General features: G+C 45.1%; 1 protein-coding gene across 7 annotated transcripts in view; it reads left to right on the top strand.

The window, feature by feature from the left end:
- The first annotated feature begins 2,332 nt into the window (after window positions 1-2,332).
- NLRC3 (NLR family CARD domain containing 3) overlaps window positions 2,333-22,038 on the top strand; it is a 38,266-nt gene continuing 18,560 nt past the window's right edge. For 4 of the 7 annotated variants that reach the window (XM_024759684.1, XM_024759685.1, XM_024759680.1 and 1 more), the window contains exons 1-4: window positions 2,333-2,616; window positions 20,578-20,670; window positions 21,475-21,536; window positions 21,793-21,994. In XM_024759684.1, coding sequence (XP_024615452.1) covers window positions 21,817-21,994 — 178 coding nt within the window. In that variant the 5' untranslated portion in view covers window positions 2,333-2,616; window positions 20,578-20,670; window positions 21,475-21,536; window positions 21,793-21,816. The other 3 variants (XM_024759682.1, XM_024759686.1, XM_024759683.1) reach the window with 3 other exon arrangements.

Here is a 22,038-nt window from a genome sequence, read left to right as displayed (position 1 = left end):
AGGGGAGACCATGCAGCTTCGGGTGCACTCCCTGGGGGGAGGCCTGGGAGCCTCACTCCTCGGACAGTGTCCTGACTCGGAGAACGCTACCAACTCCAGGTGGAAAAGGAGGTTTTGGGGGAGGGGTTAAAGTTGATAAAAAGCCACCAGCAGGTAAAGGGAGGGAAGGTGGGCCTGGGGACTGAAGACCTTGGCCCGTCAGGTCTGTGCAGCGTGTCCCCGGAGGCCAGCAGGGGTCAGCAGTTGGCCTGGCCATGGCTCGGCCAGTGCAAAAGCAAGGAAAGAGGTTTAAACCAGCCACTAAGAAAAGAAACCACCACAGCCAGAGAAGGCGGCACCCGGGAAAGCATGACCTTTACAGAAGGTTTAAACCTGACTCAGGAACTAGAGAATTAGGTCCAGCTAACTGGTTGAAAAGGAGCCGATGATGAGCTGCCTTCTCCCAGCACCCACAGGGAGCCTGGAGGAGCCAGTGGCCATGGCCTCGTGGTGGGCAGCAGGCACAGGCGTTCCTGTGCAGAAGCTCTGCCAGTCGCCACAGGGACTCAGCATAGGAAGAACATGCGCTGAGCTCCAGGGCAGCGGAACATTCACCCATCAGCGAAAACGAAGAGACACCCGCGCTTCACTGTGATGTGACCTCCTGGGCCGGTCCCGCTTCCTGTGGCTTGGCCTCGGCCTGGACATGGTCACTCAAGGCAATCAAAGGACAGCCACAGCCCAGCTTGAGCAGGGCCCCAGCAAGGGGGCCTTGCAGCCTGCACAACCCCAGAGAGGCCCATGTAGGCAGGAAGCCTCAGGTTTTCGCTGAGCTGGGAAGGGCCTGCCCAGCTGACCACAACTCTGGGGTGAATAGAAAGCCCCAGAGTGAGAACGAGCACAGACGACCTCACCCCAAACGTATGAAAACCCCCAGGAGAGTCAGGAGAAGGCCCCGAACTTCTTAGAGGAGCCAGCAGAGGGAGCCTGGGGCCCAGCCCTACCCAGCCATGGGACATCCCTTCTAGGTGGGGAGGAAAGGTGAGGGGCAGTGCTGACTCAGGGGTGCCCTGAGATTCCCCACAGAGGATGCTGTTTCCTTTTGTGCTCAGGATCCATCGACCCTGAGCCGTGGAGGGAGGAGCAGAGGGGCCTCCTGGCCTCTGTCGTGTGACAGATACCCACCTGGCCCTTGTGGTTTCCAACATCCTGTGGGCGGCCTGCTCTCAAATGCCTTCGCTGCACCTCTGGCCAGGGCTGCAGCCGCCAGTCTGCACTCTGCCTGCCTGAAGCCTCGGCAGGCTTCTCCAGGGTAGCCACCCTGTGTCCCCCCAGCACCTGGTGAGCGCTGACGGAAGGGACAGAGGGAGTGAGGGGGGAATGGGAGCATGGCATTCTATGAAGCACTTCTGATCTGCCGCCTTGGTACTCTCCCCTCCATCACCCACGCAGCTCTTGAGGACAGGCTAATACAAGCACATGCCCCGCCCCCTCCCAACTCCCCTCACACACAAGCTGCTACATGCACTTGAACCTACTACTCTCCTGCTCTACAACCATTGCTGGCTCCCACCTGCTCACTGAGAAAATCTGAGGGCCCATCACTTTGCTCCCACCTCGTCATCTGCTTCTCTCAGTGGCTTCACATGAGGTGGTTTGCTCCCTGTCACCAGAGTCTGTCCTGTATTTTTCCTCTATTGTAACTTTTCTCATGTTGTTCACTCTGGGCTGTGTCCTTCCCCATCAATGCAGCGCACGTGCTGAGGTCCACCTCCAGGGGCCCGAGTGAACTGCCACATTCTGCTGTTTCAGGTGCACCTGACCTGCCTCGGGGGCCCTTGAGTCGGGAAGACACTGTGGAGTAGAGCTGGGGCAAAGGTGCCTGTTGGGTGCTAGAGAGGAGGAAAGCAAGGGCGGTTAGAAGAAGGGGTGAGGAGGGCCACACACCGTATCAGAGCATGCCAGCCTAGAGTGGCAGGACGCAGTTCCAGCCCCAGCGAGGTCAGCTGCCTGCTGTGTGGCCTTGAGGAAGTCACTGAATGCCCCCACGCTTGCCTGGTTTCCCTACCACCCCCAAAAAAGCAAAGGTCTGCTGATGGTGAGTCTGTTTTCCTTTGTGGCCTTGGTTGGACCACTTTCCCCTGAGCATCAGGTCTGCAGGGGCACTCAGTCCTTAAAACAAGACCCTGGCATCACCCTTGCCTCTGACTTACAGGGTGGTGACAAAGCCAGAGAGCTGGCCCGAGGCAGCTACAGCTCACTGATTTGTCTGTAAGGCTGTTGGCTTTTGAAATCAGACAGGAAGGAGGGTTGAGGTGGAGCCCGGCACAGGAAGAGGTGAGGAGCCCCGGCTGCCATGACAGCCGATGGGCTCGGGGGAGTGCGGGAGCTGGCAGGCCGCGGCCCTGCTGCTCTGCACGGTAATCACCTCCTGATCCCTCCAGACAGGGCTTCACTCCTGCCCTGGACAGATCCTGACGGCTCGGGGACCAGCTGACCAGCCACAGAGATTCCCAGGACATCCTCACACCCACCCAGCTGCCTCTGTCCACTGGAGCAGGGCTGAGCCCAGGAGCACTGGGATGGACACCCTCGGCCCCCCAGCATTGGCATCCCTGGAGCAATGAGGCCCGGGAGGTAAGTCGAGTCCAGACTGTCTCAGTGTAGGATGGGGGAGAAAGAGGAGACAGCTGGCAGAAAGGACCATGACTTTGAAGGCCTGAGCCACTCTGTGGAGTGGTGGCTGGGGCAACTCCAGGAAGGTGTCCCCATGGGTGCCAGGAGCTGCTGGGAAGGACTAGATAATGGTGTGAAATAAGCAAACAGGTGCCTAAGGACAGCCCACGATGGGCCAAGGCGACAAAGCCCAGCACCCCAGGTACCAATGATGGGACAGGAGGAGCAGGAAGTAGCTAGAAAGTGCTGCAGGCAGGCAGAGGTGAGGTTGAGCAGTGCAGCCCAGTGGTTAAACTTGGAATCAGCAGACCTGGGCACCATCCTAGCATCCCCTTTCCTCCCTTAAGATGGAGGGGACAATACCAGACCTGCCCAGGGTCCTGAGGACCAAGGGAGGTGGTGCAGGTGGGGTTGGGTCTATCACCCAGTGCCTGCTCCATAAATGTCACCCTCATGTTGGGTGAGCAGTCCCCAGGGTCCTCTCCCAGCTGCACCCTCGGATGGAGGTGAGGTTCATCATTCTGAGAGGGACGGTAATCAGAGGCTTTCTCAGAAGAGGCGCCATAGAGCTGGTCCAGGGTGGCTATTGGTCATAGGGCCCTCCCCTGTGGCCAGGCTCCTGGGTCCCAGGGTTTTTCCCTGTCCCCTCAAAGGACGCACATGCTTTCCCTGAGCCCTAGGGCTCACCCTTGGCCATTACAGGGAAACCTGCAGCTGGCTCCCAGGTTGGGGTGCAGGCTGGGCACCTCCTCCTCTGTCCCAGGGGTGCCAGGATCCCCAGGGTTGAGCCTGTCCCGGTCCCCAAGAGGGTTCCAGGGCAGTGAAGTTAGGAGAGCTGTGTCTCGCGGTGAGGTACTGCTTCCTGCCTCTGGGAAAGGCTGTTTGGTCTCAGGTGGTCAGCGGTCATGGTCAGGGGGGCCACCTAAGAGGGCTGAGAACTGAAGTCTCGGGCCCTGGGGGGCAGGAGACAGGAACATCCGAGAAGCTGTGGCCTGGGACATGGGCAGCCCAGGAGGGAGGGCAGCACCGCAGGCCCCACAGTCACCAAGTGCAGGTGGGCAGAGCAGAGGCCGGCTGCTCTCACACAGGTCTGGCAGACGGGACTGGGGCCCCTGGAAGGAAAGTATAGGACAAGCCGGGCCTCGTTGGCAGAGACAATGAGGAAATTGGGGCCTGGGCCTCAGGGATGAGACAGAAGCCCAGCTGTGGAGCCTGAGGGACAGGGTCTGAGTGATTCCAGCACAAGGGCACGCAGGCCCTTAGCTGTGTCCTGCCCCATGGATGAAGCACTGGAGGATGCATGGGAGCAGGGAAGCCCTACTCCAGGGAGGTGGCCGTGGAACCCCGGCCCTGTGTCTGGCCTTGCCCTGCCCGCTACAGCACAGACCCTCTGCAGACTGACCGCCCTCTGGCCCTAAAAGCCCCCAAGGCGATCTAAGGCCCACCCGCCCTCAGTCTTCTTCACTTTAAGCTGGGCTCTCAGGCCTCCTGCTGCTCACCGGAGACTGTCTACACTGGGCAGGGTCTACCTGGCTGTCCCTGGTGGCATGTGTGGCCACCGGATGTCACCCTGCTCAGAAGTCTGTGGTAGGTTCCACCCTGTGAGGGTGGCATCTGGGGCTGTAAGCAGGGCTGTCCACACAGGTGGCCAGGTAGCCACCCTCAGCCGCTGCTGGCCCTGGGAGGTCATGGGAATGGTGTGGCTCCTGGGCCAACTGCTGGGGTCTCCTCTTCTGTTCTTGTTGCGACAAGGTGTCCAAAGGTGAAGGCCAGGCTGGGGGGGGCTCTTATCTGAGTGGGGCCTGAGTAGGGGTGCCAGATAACAGAACACCCTGTTAATATTTAATCTCAGATAAAGAATGAGTTTTGTTTTTCTTAAGTATAAGTATGTCCCAAGTAGTACATAAGATATACTAAAAGAATTATTTGTTGTTTGTCTGAAATTCAAATTTCACTGGCTGTCCTGTATCTTAATTTGCTAAATCTGGCAACCCTAGGCGAGGTCAGTGGGGCAAGAAAGATGGGTGTCTGATCAGGAGGGAATGTTGGCCCCACTGCTGAGTGGCTGCTGGGACCCAGAGGCAAGGAGCTCGCCCTCCCACCTTCCCAGGCACACACAGGCCGGCCTCTTCCTCCTGCTCACTCTCGCCTTCTGCAGTCGCTTCTTTGTCACTTTCCTAGCCTCTCTCTGGCCCAGTGGTTCTCAACTCTGGCTGCTCATTAGAATCACCTGGGTAGCTTTAAAATGCATCCATGTAGGGGCTCTACCCCAGACCAGTGAAATCTCTGCGCAGTTGGGCTAAGCAGTGGCTTTTTTAAAATAGCGCTCCATAGAATGACCATAAAATCCAGCAATTCCACTTCTGGGTATACACCCAAAAGAGTTGAAAGCAGGGCCTTGAACTGCTATTTGTACTCCCACGTTCACAGCAGCATTATTCACAAGAGCCAAAAGGTGGAAACAACCTAAGTATAATATCTATTGACGAATGGATGAATAAACAAAATGTGGTCCATCCATAAACTGGAATATGATTTAGCCTTAAAAAGGAATGAAATTCTAGTACCTGTTACAACTTGGATGAGCCTGGAAAACATTATCTTCAAAGAGGCCAGATGCAAAGGGACAAATACTGTGTGATCCCACTTACATGAGGTACCTAGAGTTGTCAGATACATATAAACAGAAAGTGGTTACCAGGGGCTGGGGAGTCAGTGCTTAATAAGTACAGAGTTTCCATTTGGGAGGATGAAAAAGTTCTAGAGGTGGATGGTGGTGATGGTTGTACAACATTATAAATGTACTTAATGTCACTGAATTGAATGCTTAAAAAATAGTTAAAATAGTAAATTTTATGTTAGGTATACTTTACCACAATAAAAATTTTAAATTAAAAAAATATTTAGTGCTCCAGACAATGTCCTGCCAGAGCTGAGAGGCACTGAGCCCGGCCCTTCTTCAACATGGTCCTGCGTACTCCTGGCCACCACCCCACCCCCACCAAAGCATAGTCTGTTACTTGGTGGGTGTACCTGGACATCCAATGCAGGAGGCTGTGTCCAGCCCTGGGCCACACCCTGACATCGCCCTGAGAGCAGGACAGAGGCCTGAGTGTCCCAGCTCATGCACTAAGAGGCTGCAGTAACAGTGCTTCATTTTGGTTTACATACATTTGAACTTTTAGATAGTTGCTAGCATAACGTTCTCTAAATTGAGGTATAACGTAGATAGTAAAGTGAGCTCAATGGATTTTTACATATGTGTACGCCTGTGTGTACACCATCCAGATTAGTAGATAGAAGTTTACAGCACCCTAGAAGGCTCCCTCATGCCCCATCCAGTCAGAACCGCCTCCAAGTTGTAACTACTACTTTGACTTCTATCTTTTCAGATTGGTTTGGCCTGACTTTAAACTTCCTACAACTGGAATCACAAGAGTGTGTCTCTTTTGCATCAGACTTCTTTCACTCACAATGTCTGCGAGAGTCAGCCATAGTGTTGAGGATATCAGTAGCTTATTCTGTTTCTTTATAATTTAGGATTTGATTGTATGAACATTCCAAAAAGAATCTCAATCTTTTGTTGATGGACATTGGTTGTTTCCACTCTTCTGGAGTTTATGAATAAAGCTGCTATAAATATTCTGATCTGGGTTTTGGTGGACATAAACACTCGTTTCTGTTGGGTATATACCCAGGAGGGAAATTACTGGGTCACAGAAATATGCATATTTAGTCTTATCATTACCAAACATTTTTCCAGAGTGATCTTAATTTTCATTTTCTGATTACTAATGATATTCTCTGCAGTGACATTCTTTCAAGTTTTGGCTCAGTTTATCATCAGGTGTCTGTTTCTTACTGATTGATTAATGTGCTGGGGATGTTGTCTCCTAGTCAATGGTTTGCTTTTTCACCTTTTAATGCTGTCTTCTAATGAACAGATATTCCTAATTTTAATGAATCTCAATATATTGTTCTTTTCTTTCATGGTTAGTGCTTTTTGTGTTCTGTTTAATCTTTATGTAGACCAAGTTCAAAAAGATATATATATATATATATTTTTTTTGCGGTATGTGGGCCTCTCACTGTTGTGGCCTCTCCTGTTGCGGAGCACAGGCTCTGGACGCGCAGGCCCAGCGGCCATGGCTCACGGGCCCAGCCACTCTGTGGCATGTGGGATCTTCCCGGACCGGGGCACGAACCCGTGTCCCCTGCATCAGCAGGCGGACTCTCAATCACTGTGCCACCAGGGAAGCCCTAAAAAGATATTTTATCCTGTATTTTTTCTAAGGCTTGACTGTGTTAGCATTCACATTTAGATAGATCTATGATCCAGCTTGAATTAATGTTTTGTGTACGGTGTGAGGTAGAGGTCAGGGTTCACTTTTCCCATATGAATATCCCATTAGCCAGCACAATTTAATGCCCACTGAATTGCAGTGGAGGCCTTGTTATAAATCAGGTGCCCATATATGTGGGGGTCTGTTTCTGGACCCTCTATTCTAGTGCACTGGTCTATTTGTCTGCCCTTGTACCAATACCTATAGCTCTATACTAAGTCTTGATATTGTGTAGTGTAAGTCCTCAGGCTTTGTTCTTCTTCTTCAAGATTATTTTGTCTATTTCAGGGTCTTTTGTTTATGTTTTAGAATCAGCTTACCAATTTCCACCCTCCCCACCCGCCCCAAAAAGCCTGCTGGGATTTTGATTGGTATGTCAATCTATAGATCATCTTAATAATACTGAGTCTTTCAATCCATGAATATGGCAAATCCCTACTTTAGGTCTTCTTTAATTTCTCTTAGTATTGTTTCATAGTTTTCAATGTGGAGGTCATGCAAATTTTTTTGCTAGATTTATTCTTTTTTTAATATTTATTTATTTATTTGGCTATGCTGGGTCGTAGGTGCAGCACGCAGGATCTTTGTTGCAGCACGTGGGATCTTTATTTGCGGCATATGAACTCTTAGTTGCAGCACGTGGGATCTAGTTCCCTGACCAGGGATCAAACCCAGGCCCCCTGCATTGGGAGCGTGGAGTCTTAGCCACTGGACCACCAGGGAAGTCCCTAGATTTATTCTTATATATTTGAGTTTTTAAATGGTATTTAAAATTTTTACTTTTGACTTGAGTGTTGCTAGTACGTAGAAATATAACTGATCTTTTTGTGTATTGATCTTGTGTCCAGAAACCTTGTTAAGTTCATGTATTAGTTCTAATAGTTCTATTGTAGATTCTTTTGGATTTTCAAAGTATACAGTCATGTCAGCTGTGAATAGTGACAGTTTTATTCTTTCCTTTTCCAATCTTGATGTCTTTTATTTCTTTTATTTGCCCTATTGCACTAGCACCTACTTAAAAAAAAAAACAAAACCATCAACTAGAAGAGGTCACCCCTGGGGAGTGGAAGTGAGGTATATACTTTACTTACTTTTGTATTATTTAAATGATTTTAATGTTTTACTTTTATAATTCTATAAGCAATCTATTTAAATGAGGGGAAGCAATACACATTAGTTAGCAAAATCTAAGCAATCAAAATTCACAAAATAAGAAATAATTCCTTAATCCCACTGTCAAATATTTCCAGCTAATCTCTAGCCCGACAAAAACAGTATCCTATTTTCTTTTTAAAACATAAAGGTATACCATCATAATTCTCCTCTGCACATTGAGTTTTTTCCCCACATAAAAATACATTGTAGGGCTTCCCTGGTGGCGTAGTGGTTAAGAATCCACCTGCCAATGCAGAGGACATGGGTTCGAGCCCTGGTCTGGGAAGATCCCACATGCTGCAGAGCAACTAAGCCCATGCACCACAACTACTGAGCCTGCACTCTAGAGCCCGCGAGACACAACTACTGAGCCTGCATGCTGCAACTACTGAGCCCACGTGCCACAACTACTGAAGCCTGCACGCCTAGAGCCCGGGCTCTGCAACAAGAGAAGCCACCGTAATAAGAAGCCTGTGCATTGCAACGAAGAGTAGCCCCCGCTCACCGCAACTAGAGAAAGCCCACTCGCAGCAACGAAGACGCAATGCAGCCAAAAATAAATAAAATTAATTAATTAAAAAAAAATTTTTTTAATACATTGTAAACCATACAGGAAGCTCAACAAACTCCAAGTAAGATTAGTTCAAAAAGACCCACACCAAGACACATTATAATCAAACCTTCAAAAAACAAAGACAATCTTGAAATCAGCAAGAGAGGAAGAAAATCATCACACACAAGGGATCCTCAATAAGATTATCAACAGACTTCTCATCAGAAACTTTGGAGGCCAGAAAAGAGTAGGCTGACATATTCAAATTGCTCAAAGAAAAAAACCTATCAACCAAGAGTCTTATATCCAGCAAAACTGTCCTTCAAAATTAAGGGAGGGGCTTCCCTGGTAGCACAGTGGTTGAGAATCCACCTGCCAGTGCAGGGGACACGGGTTTGATCCCTGGTCCAGGAAGATCCCACATGCCGCGGAGCAGCTAGGCCCGTGAGCCACAACTACTGAGCCCACATGCCACAACTACTGAAGCCCGTGCACCTAGAGCTCATGCTCCTCAACAAGAGAAGCCACCACAATGAGAAGCCTGCAAACCGCAAAGAAGAGTAGCCCCCACTCGCCGCAACAAGAGAAAAGCCCACGCACAGCAACGAAGACCCAATGCAGTCAGAAACAATAAATAAAATAAAATAATAAAATTAATAAATTTATTTTTAAAAAATTAAGGGAGAAATTAAGACATTCCAGGATAAACAAAAGCTGAGGGAGTTCATGACCATGACCCTCCCTGCAAGAAATGCTCAGGGGAGTCCTGAGCACTAGACAGTAGTAACTCAAAGTCATATGGAGAAATAAAGATCTCAACAAAATAATTAAGGGAGGGGCTTCCCTGGTAGCACAGTGGTTGAGAATCCACCTGCCAGTGCAGGGGACACGGGTTTGATCCCTGGTCCAGGAAGATCCCACATGCCGCGGAGCAGCTAGGCCCGTGAGCCACAACTACTGAGCCCACATGCCACAACTACTGAAGCCCGTGCCCCTAGAGCTCATGCTCCTCAACAAGAGAAGCCACCACAATGAGAAGTCTGCAAACCGCAAAGAAGAGTAGCCCCCACTCGCCGCAACAAGAGAAAAGCCCACGCACAGCAACGAAGACCCAATGCAGTCAGAAACAATAAATAAAATAAAATAATAAAATTAATAAATTTATTTTTAAAAAATTAAGGGAGAAATTAAGACATTCCTGCCTGCATGCTGCAACTACTGAGCCCACGTGCCACAACTACTGAAGCCTGCACGCCTAGAGCCCGGGCTCTGCAACAAGAGAAGCCACCGTAATAAGAAGCCTGTGCATTGCAACGAAGAGTAGCCCCCGCTCACCGCAACTAGAGAAAGCCCACTCGCAGCAACGAAGACGCAATGCAGCCAAAAATAAATAAAATTAATTAATTAAAAAAAAATTTTTTTAATACATTGTAAACCATACAGGAAGCTCAACAAACTCCAAGTAAGATTAGTTCAAAAAGACCCACACCAAGACACATTATAATCAAACCTTCAAAAAACAAAGACAATCTTGAAATCAGCAAGAGAGGAAGAAAATCATCACACACAAGGGATCCTCAATAAGATTATCAACAGACTTCTCATCAGAAACTTTGGAGGCCAGAAAAGAGTAGGCTGACATATTCAAATTGCTCAAAGAAAAAAACCTATCAACCAAGAGTCTTATATCCAGCAAAACTGTCCTTCAAAATTAAGGGAGGGGCTTCCCTGGTAGCACAGTGGTTGAGAATCCACCTGCCAGTGCAGGGGACACGGGTTTGATCCCTGGTCCAGGAAGATCCCACATGCCGCGGAGCAGCTAGGCCCGTGAGCCACAACTACTGAGCCCACATGCCACAACTACTGAAGCCCGTGCACCTAGAGCTCATGCTCCTCAACAAGAGAAGCCACCACAATGAGAAGCCTGCAAACCGCAAAGAAGAGTAGCCCCCACTCGCCGCAACAAGAGAAAAGCCCACGCACAGCAACGAAGACCCAATGCAGTCAGAAACAATAAATAAAATAAAATAATAAAATTAATAAATTTATTTTTAAAAAATTAAGGGAGAAATTAAGACATTCCAGGATAAACAAAAGCTGAGGGAGTTCATGACCATGACCCTCCCTGCAAGAAATGCTCAGGGGAGTCCTGAGCACTAGACAGTAGTAACTCAAAGTCATATGGAGAAATAAAGATCTCAACAAAAGTCAACACATGGGCAATTATAAACGCTAGTAACAATGGTTTATAACTGCACTTTTTGTTTTCTACATGATTTAAGATACTATTATATTTAAAGAAAAAAACCAATTATTAGTGTACAAGCTAGTATTACTATATCTTTCGTTTGTAACTTCAAATTTTGTTTTCTACATAATAAGAGACTAAAGAATTTTTTTAAATTATTAGTTTATGTCTGGGGGGCACACAATGTATAAAGGTGTAATACTGTGACATCAACAACCAAAAGGGGTGGGGACAGAGCTGTAAAGGAGCAAAGTTTTTGTTTGTTATTGAAGTTAAGCTGGTATAAATTTAAATTAGAGTATTATAACTTTAGGATATTAAATGTAACCCATGGTAACCACAAAGAAAATAACTAAAATATATACACAAAAGGAAATGAAAAAGGAATTTTAACATTTCAGTACAAAAAATCAACTAAATACAAAAGAAGACGGTAATGCAAGAAATGAGGGGGGAAGTAATAAGGCAGAATAAAAACAAATAGCACAATGACAGAAGTAAGGCCCTTCTTATCAGCAATTACTTTAAACGTAAATGGGTTAAACTCTCTAATCAAAAGACAGAGATTGGCAGAATGGAGAAAACATTGTGATCCAACTACAGGATGTCTATGAGAGACTAACTTTAGATCCAAAGACACAAATAGGTTGAAGATGAAAGGACAAAAAAAGATATTCCATGGGGAGTTCCCTGGTTGCCTAGTGGTTGGGATTCCGGGCTTTCACTGCTGTGCTCGGGTTCAATCCCTAGTTGGGGAACTGAGATCCCACAAGCCGTGCAGCATGGCCCCACCCAAAAAACCTAAAAACTACATTCCATGACAATAGTAACCAAAAGAGAGCAGGGGAAGCTATACTGATATCAGACAAAAGAGGCTTTAAATCAAAAAAGGTTACAAGAGACAAAGAAGGACATTTTATATTAATAAAAGATTTGAAACAGCAAGAAGATATAACAATTATAAACATTATATACCTAATGAAAGACCATTAAAACATATGAAGCAAAAACTGACAGGACTGAAGGGAGAAATAGTTCCACAATAATAGTTGGATACTTTAATAACCCACTCACAATAATGCACAGAACAACCAGACAGAAGACAAATAATGAAATAGAAGTCTTAACACAATTAGATCTAACAGACACATACAGAAAACACTACCCAACAAGAGAATATTCTTTTCAAATGCACATGGGATTTTAACAGAGCTGACCATATGTTAGGCTACAAGTTAAGTCTTTAGAGATTTTTAAATATAGATATTATACAAAGTATCTTCTCTAACCACAGTGGGATGAAGTTAGAAATAAATAACAGAAGAAAAACTGGAAAATGCATGAAATTGCAGAAATTAAACAACACACTATTTTTTTTAATTTATTTTATTTTTATTTATTTTTGGCTGCGTTGGGTCCTTGCTGCAGAGCGCGGGCTCCCTCCAGTTCCGGCAAGCGGGGGCCACTCTTCGCTGAAGTGCACGGGCCTCTCACCGCGGTGGCCTCTCCTGTCACAGAACACAGGTTCCAGGCACTCGGGCTTCAATAATTGCAGCGCGCGGGCTCAGCAGCCATGGCTCACAGGCCCCAGAGCATAGGCTTAGCAGCTGTGGCACACAGGTCCAGTCGCTCCGTGGCACGTGGGATCCTCCCAGACCAGGGCCCAAACCCAGGTCCCCTGCATTGGCAGGCGGGCTCCCAACCACTGTGCCACCAGGGAAGCCCAAACAACGCACTTTTAAATCACTAATGTATTAAGGAAGAATTCACAAGGAAAATTTAAAAATACTCAGAGATGAATAAAAATGAAAACACAACATGCCAAACTTATGCGACACAGTGAAAGTGGTGCTAAGGGAGGAAACTGATAGCTATAAGTATTTATATTAAAAAATGGGAAAGATCTCAAATCAACAACCTAACTTTACAACTTAAGAAACTAGAAAAAAAGAACAAACTAAACCCAAAACTAGCATAAGGAAGGAAATAATAAAAATAAAATAGAAAAATGATAGAGAAAAATCCATGATACCAAAAGCTGGTTCTTCAAAAAGATTAATAAAATTGACAAATCTTTTGCTAGATGGACTAAGGAAAAAGAGAGACGACTTAAATTACTAAAACTAGAAAAGAGGGACTTCTCTGGCAGTCCAGTGATTAAGACTCTGTGCTTCCAATGCAGGGAGCGTGGGTTCGATCCCTGGTCAAGGACCTAAGATTCCACATGTCATGTGGTGCAGCCAAAAATATATATATATATATTCACTAGTAAATTCTACCAAACATTTAAAGAAGTAATACCAATCCTCAAAATTTTCTGAAAAGTTGAAAAGGAGAGAACATTTCCCAACCCATTCTATGAGGCCAGCATTACCCTGATACCAGAGCCAAACAAAGACACTATAAGAAAAGAAAAATATAGATATCCTTTATGAGCACTGATGCAAAAATCTTCAACAAAAACCAAATAGAATTTATTCACGGAATACAAGGATGGTTCGACATAGGAAAATCAACCAATGTAATATGCCACATAAACAAAAGGAAGGAAAAAACCCACATGAACATCTCAACTGACACAGAAAAAGCATTTGACAAAATTGAACATCCCTTCATTATAAAAACACTCAGTGGGCTTCTCTGGTGGCGCAGTGGTTGAGAGTCCGCCTGCCGATGCAGGGGACACGGGTTCGTGCCCTGGTCCAGGAAGATCCCACATGCCGCGGAGCGGCTAGGCCCATGAGCCATGGCTGCTGAGCCTGCGCATCCAGGGCCTGTGCTCCACAACGGGAGGGGCCACAACAGTGAGAGGCCCGTGTACCACAAAAAACAAAAACAAAACAAAACACTCAGTAAGCTAGGAATAGAAGGAATCTATCTCCACATAATAAAAACCTGCAGCAAACATCATACTCAATGATGAAAGACTGATAGTGATTCCTCTAACATTGGGAACAAGATAAGGATGCCTGCTTTCACCACTTCTATTCAATATAGTACTGGAAGTTCTAGCCAGAGCAATTAGGTAAGAAAAAGAAACTGAAGGGGAAAAAACGAAGTTTCTATCCAAAGAAGATTGGTAAAATTATTATGGCCAAGTTATACAGCAGAAAATTATGTGGCCATAAAAGGCCACACAGAAAAGTCATCCAAATTGGAAAGGAAGAAGTAAAATCATCTGTTTGCAGATACGATTTTTTATGCAGAAAATCCTAAAGGTTCCACAAAACAATTGTTAGAACTAATAAGTGAATTCATCAAAGTAGCAGGATACAAAGTCAACACACAAAATTCACCTTCATTTCTATACATGAACAATGAACAACCTGAAAAGGACATCACAAAAACGATTCCATTCACAATAACATCAAAAAGAATAAAATGCTTAGGAATTAACTTAACCAAGGAGGTAAAAGACCTGTACAATGAAAGCTACAAAACACTGCTGAATTAAAGAAGACATAAATTAATGGAAACACATCCCATGTTCATGAACTTGAAGACTTAATGTTAAAATGTCAATACTGCTGAAAGCTAGCTACAGACTCAGTGCAATCCCTATCAAAATCTCAATGACATTTTTTTTTGCAGAAATATAAAAACCCAACTTAAAATTCACATGGAATTTCAAGGCACCTCAAATAGCCAAAACAATCTTGAAAAAGAACTAAACTAAATAAGAAGCTGCCGTATTAAAAAAAAAAGAACAAAACTAGAGGACCCACACTTCTTTTTTTTTTTTTTTTTTTTTCAGTACGCAGGCCTCTCACTGTTGTGGCCTCTCCCGTTGTGGAGCACAGGCTCCGGACATGCAGGCTCAGCAGCCATGGCTCACGGGCCTAGCTGCTCCACGGCATGTGGGATCTTCCTGGACCGGGGCACGAACCTGTGTCCCCTGCATCGGCAGGCGGATTCTCAACCACTGTACCACCAGGGAAGCCCCGAGGACCCACATTTCTTAATTTCAAAATTTACCACAAAGTGGCAGTAATCAAAAGAGTATGGTGTTAGCATAAAGACAGACATGTAAACCAATGGAACAGAATAGAGAGCCCAGAAATAAACCCTCATGTATGTGGTAAAATGATTTTTGACAAGGGTGCCATGACCATTCAATGAGAAAAGGACAGTCTTTTCAACAAATGGTGCTATGAAAACTGGATATCCACATACAAAAGAATAAAGTTGGATCCTTACCTAATACCATACACAAAAATTAACTCACAATGGATAAATGTAAGACCTAAACCAATAAAATTCTTAGAAGAAAACAGAGGACAAAGCTTCACAACATTGGATTTGTCAATTATTTCTTGGATATGACACCAAAAGCACAGGTGACAAAAGAAAAATTAGACAAATTGGACTTCATGAAAATTAAACAATTTTGTACATCAAAAGACACTATCCACAGAGTACAAAAAACAGGATGGAAGAAAATATTTGCAAATCATGTATCTGATAAGGATTTAATATCCAGAATATATAGAGAACTCCTAAAACTCAAAAACAACAAAAAACCGAAACAACCTGATTGAAAAATGGGCAAAGGATTTGAATAGATATTTCTCCAAAGAAGACATATAAATGGCCGATAAGCACACGAAAAGATGCTCAACATTACTAATCATTGGGGAAACACAAATCAAGACTACAATGAAATACAACCTCACACCCATTAGGATGGCTGCTATCAAAAAACCAGAAAACAGCAAGTACTGGTGAGAATGTGGAGAAATTGGAACCCTGTGCACTCACTGTTGGTGGGAAAGTAAGATGTTAAAGCTGCTTTGGAAAACAGTGTGGCAGCTCCTCAAAAAATTAAAAATAGTTACCATATGATCCAGCAATTCCACTTCTGGGTATAAACCCTAAAGAATTGCAAGCGGGGTCTTAAAGAGTTCACCTTTGTACACCCATGTTTGTAGCAGCATTATTTACTGAAGCTAAAACATAAAAGCAGCCCAAGTACTCACAGACAGGTGAATGGATAAGCAAAATATGGTACCTACATACAATGGAATATTATTCAACCATAAAAGGGAACAAAATTCTGATACATGTTGCAATATGGATGAACTCGGAAAACATTATGCTCAGTGAAAGAGGCCAGATGCAAAAAGACCAATATTGTATGATTCTACTTATACGAGGTACTTAGAGTCATCAAAATCATAAAGACAGAAAGTACAGGGGTGGTTGCCCAGGGCTAGGGAGGAGGGGAGCATAGGGAGTTGTTGTTTAATGGGTATAGAGTTTCAGTTTTACAAGATAAAGAGAGGTAAGGGGATGATCGTGGTGATGGTTGCACAACAGTGTGAATACATTTAATACCACTGACCTGTACACTTAAAAATGGTTAAGATAGTAATTATGTTATATGAATTTTACCACAATTTTTAAAAAGTGGAAAAAAAAACATTGAAATTCTAGAAAAGGTAAAACTATAGTGAAAAAAGCAGATGGATGGCTCAGGGCCAGAGGGGTGCGGTTGGGGTAGACAGCAAAGGGGCATGAGGGATCACTTTTTGGGAGAAAGAAATGTTCAGTGACTTGATTGTGGTAGATGTTACAGAGGTGTATACATTTGTCAGAACTCATATAACTCTATTTGAAATGCGTGCATTTTATTTTATATAAATTATAATTCAGGACTTCCCTGGTGGCACAGTGGTTAAGACTCCATGCTCCCAATGCAGGGAGCCCGGGTTCAATCCCTGGTCAGGGAACTAGATCTCACATGCATGCCGCAACTAAAAGTTCGCATGCCACAACTAAGGAACCTGCCAGCCGCAACTAAGACCTGGTGCAACCAAATAAATGATAAAATAAATAAATAATTAAAAAAAATATATATATAGGATTCTCATTTTTAAAAAAATTATACCTCAGAAAAGTGATTAAAACCTTTATACCAGGGCTTCCCTGGTGGTGCAGTGCTTAAGAATCCGCCTGCCAATGCAGGAGACACGGGTTCGAGCCCTGGTCCAGGAAGATCCCACATGCTGCGGAGTAACTAAGCCCGTGCGCCACAGCTACTGAGCCCGTGCGCCACAACTACTGAAGCCCGCATGCCTGGAGCCCGTGCTCCACAACAAGAGAAGCCCATGCACCGCAATGAAGAGTAGCCCTTGCTCGCCACAACTAGAGAAAGCCCATGCGCAGCAACAAAGACCCAACGCAGCCAAAAATAAATAAATAATAAATAAATGAATTAAAAAAAAAACCTTTATAACATTAAGAGACAAAAAAGTACACTGTGGACATTTCCAGTTTGACCTTATTATTTTTTATGGCCACATAGGTTTCCACTGTTTAACTGTGCCAAAATAATTTTACCAATTCTCTTTGGATAGAAATTTAGTTTTTTTCCCCTTCAATTTCTTGTTGTTGTAAACAATGTTTCAGGATCATCCTTATAGTCACGTCTCTGTGCACTTGCCCAATTATTTCTTTAGCATAAATTCCCAGAAGTGGAACTTCTGGATCAAAGATATTTAATGACAATAGATAATGATACATTATGATCCAGAACCATACTAATTTACCCTCCCACCAGCTATGCACTAAGATTCCTATTAATCCCACGTTCTCACCAATGCAGCCTGTTATGTCATTATGATAGCTCCTTGTTTTGTTTTTTCTTGATCATTAGTAGGATTGAGCATCTTTTCAATATCATGGTCACTTATACTTCTATGAATTATCTATGTCCTTTTTTCTATTTCTGTCTGGGTCCACAATTACCTGTCTGTGTCCATCATTCTATTTCTATTTCTATTCGTTTCTATTTCTATTCATTTCTATTTCTTTCTTATTGATTTTAAGAGTTCCTTATACATTAAAGATATTAATGCTCTTTCATATATTTGCAAATGTTGACTCTTGGCTTGAGGTTTTCCTCCAATTTTATTTGTGGCATCTATTATTATTGAGAAATATTCAATTAAGGCAAATCTGTTAGTCTTCCCCTTTATGACTCCTGGATTTTATGTCTTGCTTAAAAAAAAGCCTCCCTTACCGAAAGAATATTCTAAAATATTCTCTCGTATTTTCTTATTGTGCTTTTATGGTTTTGTATTTAATCCAAACTGAAGTTAAATTTTGCACTTAATGTGAAGTAAAGTTCAAAAAAATTTTTTTTCATAGGCTGGCCAATACCACTGACTTGAAATGTTATTTTTGTCATATTACCAAATTCCTTCATATGTAAATAATATAAACATATATTTGTTCCTGGACCCTTTATTATGTTCTATTGACTTATGTTTCTATTTTTGTGCTATCCCACCCTGTTATACATAGCTTAATACTAATGGAAGATTATATTCAAGAATGCAAGTTTGGTTTGATGTTAGAAAATCTATTAGCATAGCTCACAGTTTTTGTTTTGTTTTGTTTTTTTGTTTTTGGCTGTGCCACACAGCATAAAATTCCCTGACCAGGGATCAGGCCCGTGCTCCTTGCAGTGGAAGCACAGAGTCTTAACCACTGGACTGCCAGGGAAGTGCCAGTGTAGTTCACGGTTTAAAGGAGAGATCTGAGGGACTTCCCTGGTGGTCCAGTGGGTAGGACTCCACGCTCCCAATGCACGGGGCCTAGGTTCGATCTCTGGCTGGGGAACTAGATCCTGCATGCATGCCTCAACTAAGAAGCCCACATGCCGCAACTAAGACCCGGCGCAGCCAAAATAAATTAATTAATAAAAACAGAATAAAGTAAAGGAAAGATCTGATATACATCAGTCCCGTTGCTCCCTCCAGTGGCTTCGCACCACACTCAAACGCATCCAAACTCCTTAGGGGCGTGACCAGGTCTCAAGCCCCTCTGAGGTGGCCTCCCAACCCTCTTTGTGAGCCCACGTGCTCATTCACTGCATTCCAGCAACTCTGGCCTTTTCCTCCTGCTCTAACACGCAGGGTATTTACACTTGCTGTTCCCCTGGATCTCTGCATGACTCTCTCCTTCTCACCTTTCAGATCTCTGCTCATATGTAGCTTTCTCACAGAGTCCTTCCCTGGACACTGAGACTAAAGGACCCCTCCCCCTGGACCCTGACCCTCTCCATCACTCACACGGTTTATTTTATTCAGGCACTAATCACCATCAGAACTGCCTTGCTTATTCACTTGTTTTCTTCTTTACTATCATTATCCTCCACCCCCACCACACTCACAAGGTAAGGACTTTGTCTAATTGTTCACCTTTACATCACCAGTGCCTGGAACACACAGCAGCCCTCTATAAATATCTGCTAGCTGGATGAATGATTGGAAGTAAATCATGCGATTATATCAATATTGCTAAAAAGTTATTTGCTCATTTAACAGACATGCCTAAAACTTTTATAAAATGTGTCAACATACCTTAAGAGGCAGGTAGATTATACAGCACAAGTACTGCTGTCAGTGAAGCCTTGGTTTCTATTCCAACACAACTGCTTCCCACTCGTGTATCCTTGAGAAAGTCATTTAAACTCTCTGAGCCTCAGTGTCCTCATCTATAAAATGCGAGAAGGAATGGTAATGAGAGTTGTTACAAGGCGTAAATGAAATGATGTAAGTACAGTGCTTAACAGAATGTCTGAAACACAGTAAGCCTTCAAGGATTATATAATGTTACTTGAATGGCAATAAGAAAGGAGGAATTGAAGGAATCTTTTCCAAGAGGAGAAGAGAACTAATTAGAAACCGGTCACAAACATCAGGTCTAATGGTTTGGGCTAGTACCACTCCTGGGAGAGTCAGGAGTAAGAAAACGATGGCTGTTACAACCACTGTCCTTCAACATTGCTGGGGGCAGCGGTGGGGCTGGACCATGCAGAGAAATTGTTCAAAATAAGAGATGAAATTATTCGCATTGCAGTAATTCAAAAGCCTGAAGAGAGTTAACTGAAAAATGAGAACTACTGTGACTACTTAACATGTTGGTGGGATACAAGATAAAATACACAAAAATTGCCTTCTTTGACACCAACAAAATTCATAATAACAACAAGAACTATTTAAAAATACTTAGACACAAAGAAGAAATTGGCAAGATCTAGATAAGGAAAAATATAGTTTTAGCAAAGGATCTAAAGAAAAACCTCAATAATGCCTCCATTAATCAGTGCACATTAATATGACTTAAACCAACACCCCATCCAGTTTTTTTCCCCCTTGGTTTTGACATTTAGAAAAATAAAATAAAACAGCCAGAAGGGTCCTGAAAAAGTGTAAGGAGCATGGCCTCACCCTGGCCTATTTCTGAAGTTCCCAGAATAGTTTAGTCAGCTCAGTTGGGCACCACCTACCTCAAATTCATTGCACTAACTCTTCAATATCACCGTGAACTGAATGGTTAGAAAATGCTATTTTACTTGTTGCCAAGCGTCTTTTAGCATTTTCCACGTAGAAAGGTTCATCTCAAGTTAAAATGCCTGGGAAGCCCAATTCAAATCCAAGGTCAGCGAGTGTGTTGGATCCTGGGGGCTGTATTCAGTGGCCCCCTCGTAAATGAATCACATTGGGACCCAGAGAGCTTTAGGGCTGGAGGGTGCGGGTCGATCTGTTCAATGAGCTGCTGCCATCTGAAGCAGCAGGCATGACCTCTGCCCAGCCCCACATCCTGTTTTCTCCTAGACCCGTGGACAAAGGATGGCTGACCCCCGCCCCCTGAGTTCCTGGGGCCCTGCTGGAGTGGCTGCCTAGGGCTGGACATCCTGCCTGCTGCAGGTGAGGAGCGGCTGGGGGCGGGCTCAGGGTCCTCAAGTGTCCACCTTAGCTGACGGAGGGACACATGGGGGTGGCCAGCCTTGGCAACAGGATCCACTCCAGTCCCCAGGGAGGGAAAGGAACGTGAGCAGGTGGGGCTCTGCCTCTCAGCGCCTCGGCATCACTGTTCCCAGCAGAAAACAGTGCTGCCTGAGGGTCAGGAGCCTCTGTGCTTCCCAGAGGCCCCAGGAACACAAAAGAAAAGTAGCTGAGTAGCTGAACCAGCTCTCTCTTCCCTTTTGGCTCCTCCTTTCTTTCTTTTTTTTCTTCTTCTTAAGTTAATAGACGTTAGTTTTTAGAGCAGTTTTAGGTTCACAGAAAAATCAAGTGGGAAATATAGAGATTTCCCTCTACCCCCAGCACACCTACACGCACCCTTCCCCAACCAGAGGGGCACATTGGTTACAATTGGTTGACTTACACTGACACGTCACTATCACCCAGAGTCCAGAGCTGACATTAGAGTCACTCGTGGTGCCATACATTCTATGGGTTTGGACAAATGTACAATGACATGAATCTACCACTGCAGTATCATACAGAGTAGTTTCAGTGCCCTAAAAATCCTCTGTGCTCTGCCAGTTCATCCTCCCTCCTCGCCCCAAACCCCAGGCGAACACTGATCCTTTTACTGTCTCCATAGCTTTGCCTTTTCCAGGAAGCCATAGGATTGGAATCATACCACACGCAGCTTTTCCAGATTGGTCTCTTTCATCCTTCCCCTCTCATGAGTGGAACTGTTCACAATCTCATCCCCATTTCCAGGTTACAAATGAGGATACCACAGCACAGAGCACTCAGGTGGCCTGTCCAGTGTTGCAGAGCCAGTAAGTGACAGAGCTCAGATTCGAGCCCAGGGCCCCTGCACCTGAGCAATGCTCCTGGCAGCAGGGACTACTGTCACCATCCAGCAACAAACAGTCCTTCCAACCCTGTCCCGGAGGCCAGATCAAGAGCCACCCGTAGTTCAGGGCAGGAAAAAGGGTGGGTCCCCATCCGCCCATCCCTTGAGGCTTCCTTAACCTGTCCCCAGGCCACTGATGGGGAGACAGAAGAAAGCAGATTCAGGCCCTCTCTCCACAGCTCCTGGCAGCAATCCCAGACTCCATGAGGAAGCAAGAGGTGCACACGGGCAGGGAGGCTGGCCAGGGCCATGGTGCTGGCTCCCCAGCCGAGCAGGTGAAAGCCCTAGTGGACCTGCTGGCTGGGAAGGGCAGTCAGGGCTCCCAGACCCTGCAGCCCCCTGACAGGACACCAGAGTCCCTGCTGAGGCCCCATGGCAATGGTAAGCAGACAGATAGGGATCCCTGGTCCCTCCTCCCCTCCCCC

The sequence above is a fragment of the Neophocaena asiaeorientalis genome, unplaced genomic scaffold, assembly GCF_003031525.2.
Source record: "Neophocaena asiaeorientalis asiaeorientalis breed wild unplaced genomic scaffold, Neophocaena_asiaeorientalis_V1.1 scaffold254, whole genome shotgun sequence".
Lineage (NCBI taxonomy): Eukaryota > Metazoa > Chordata > Mammalia > Artiodactyla > Phocoenidae > Neophocaena > Neophocaena asiaeorientalis.
The sequence above is the reverse complement of the archived record's forward strand: the minus strand, read 5'-3'. Positions and strand labels throughout refer to the sequence as shown.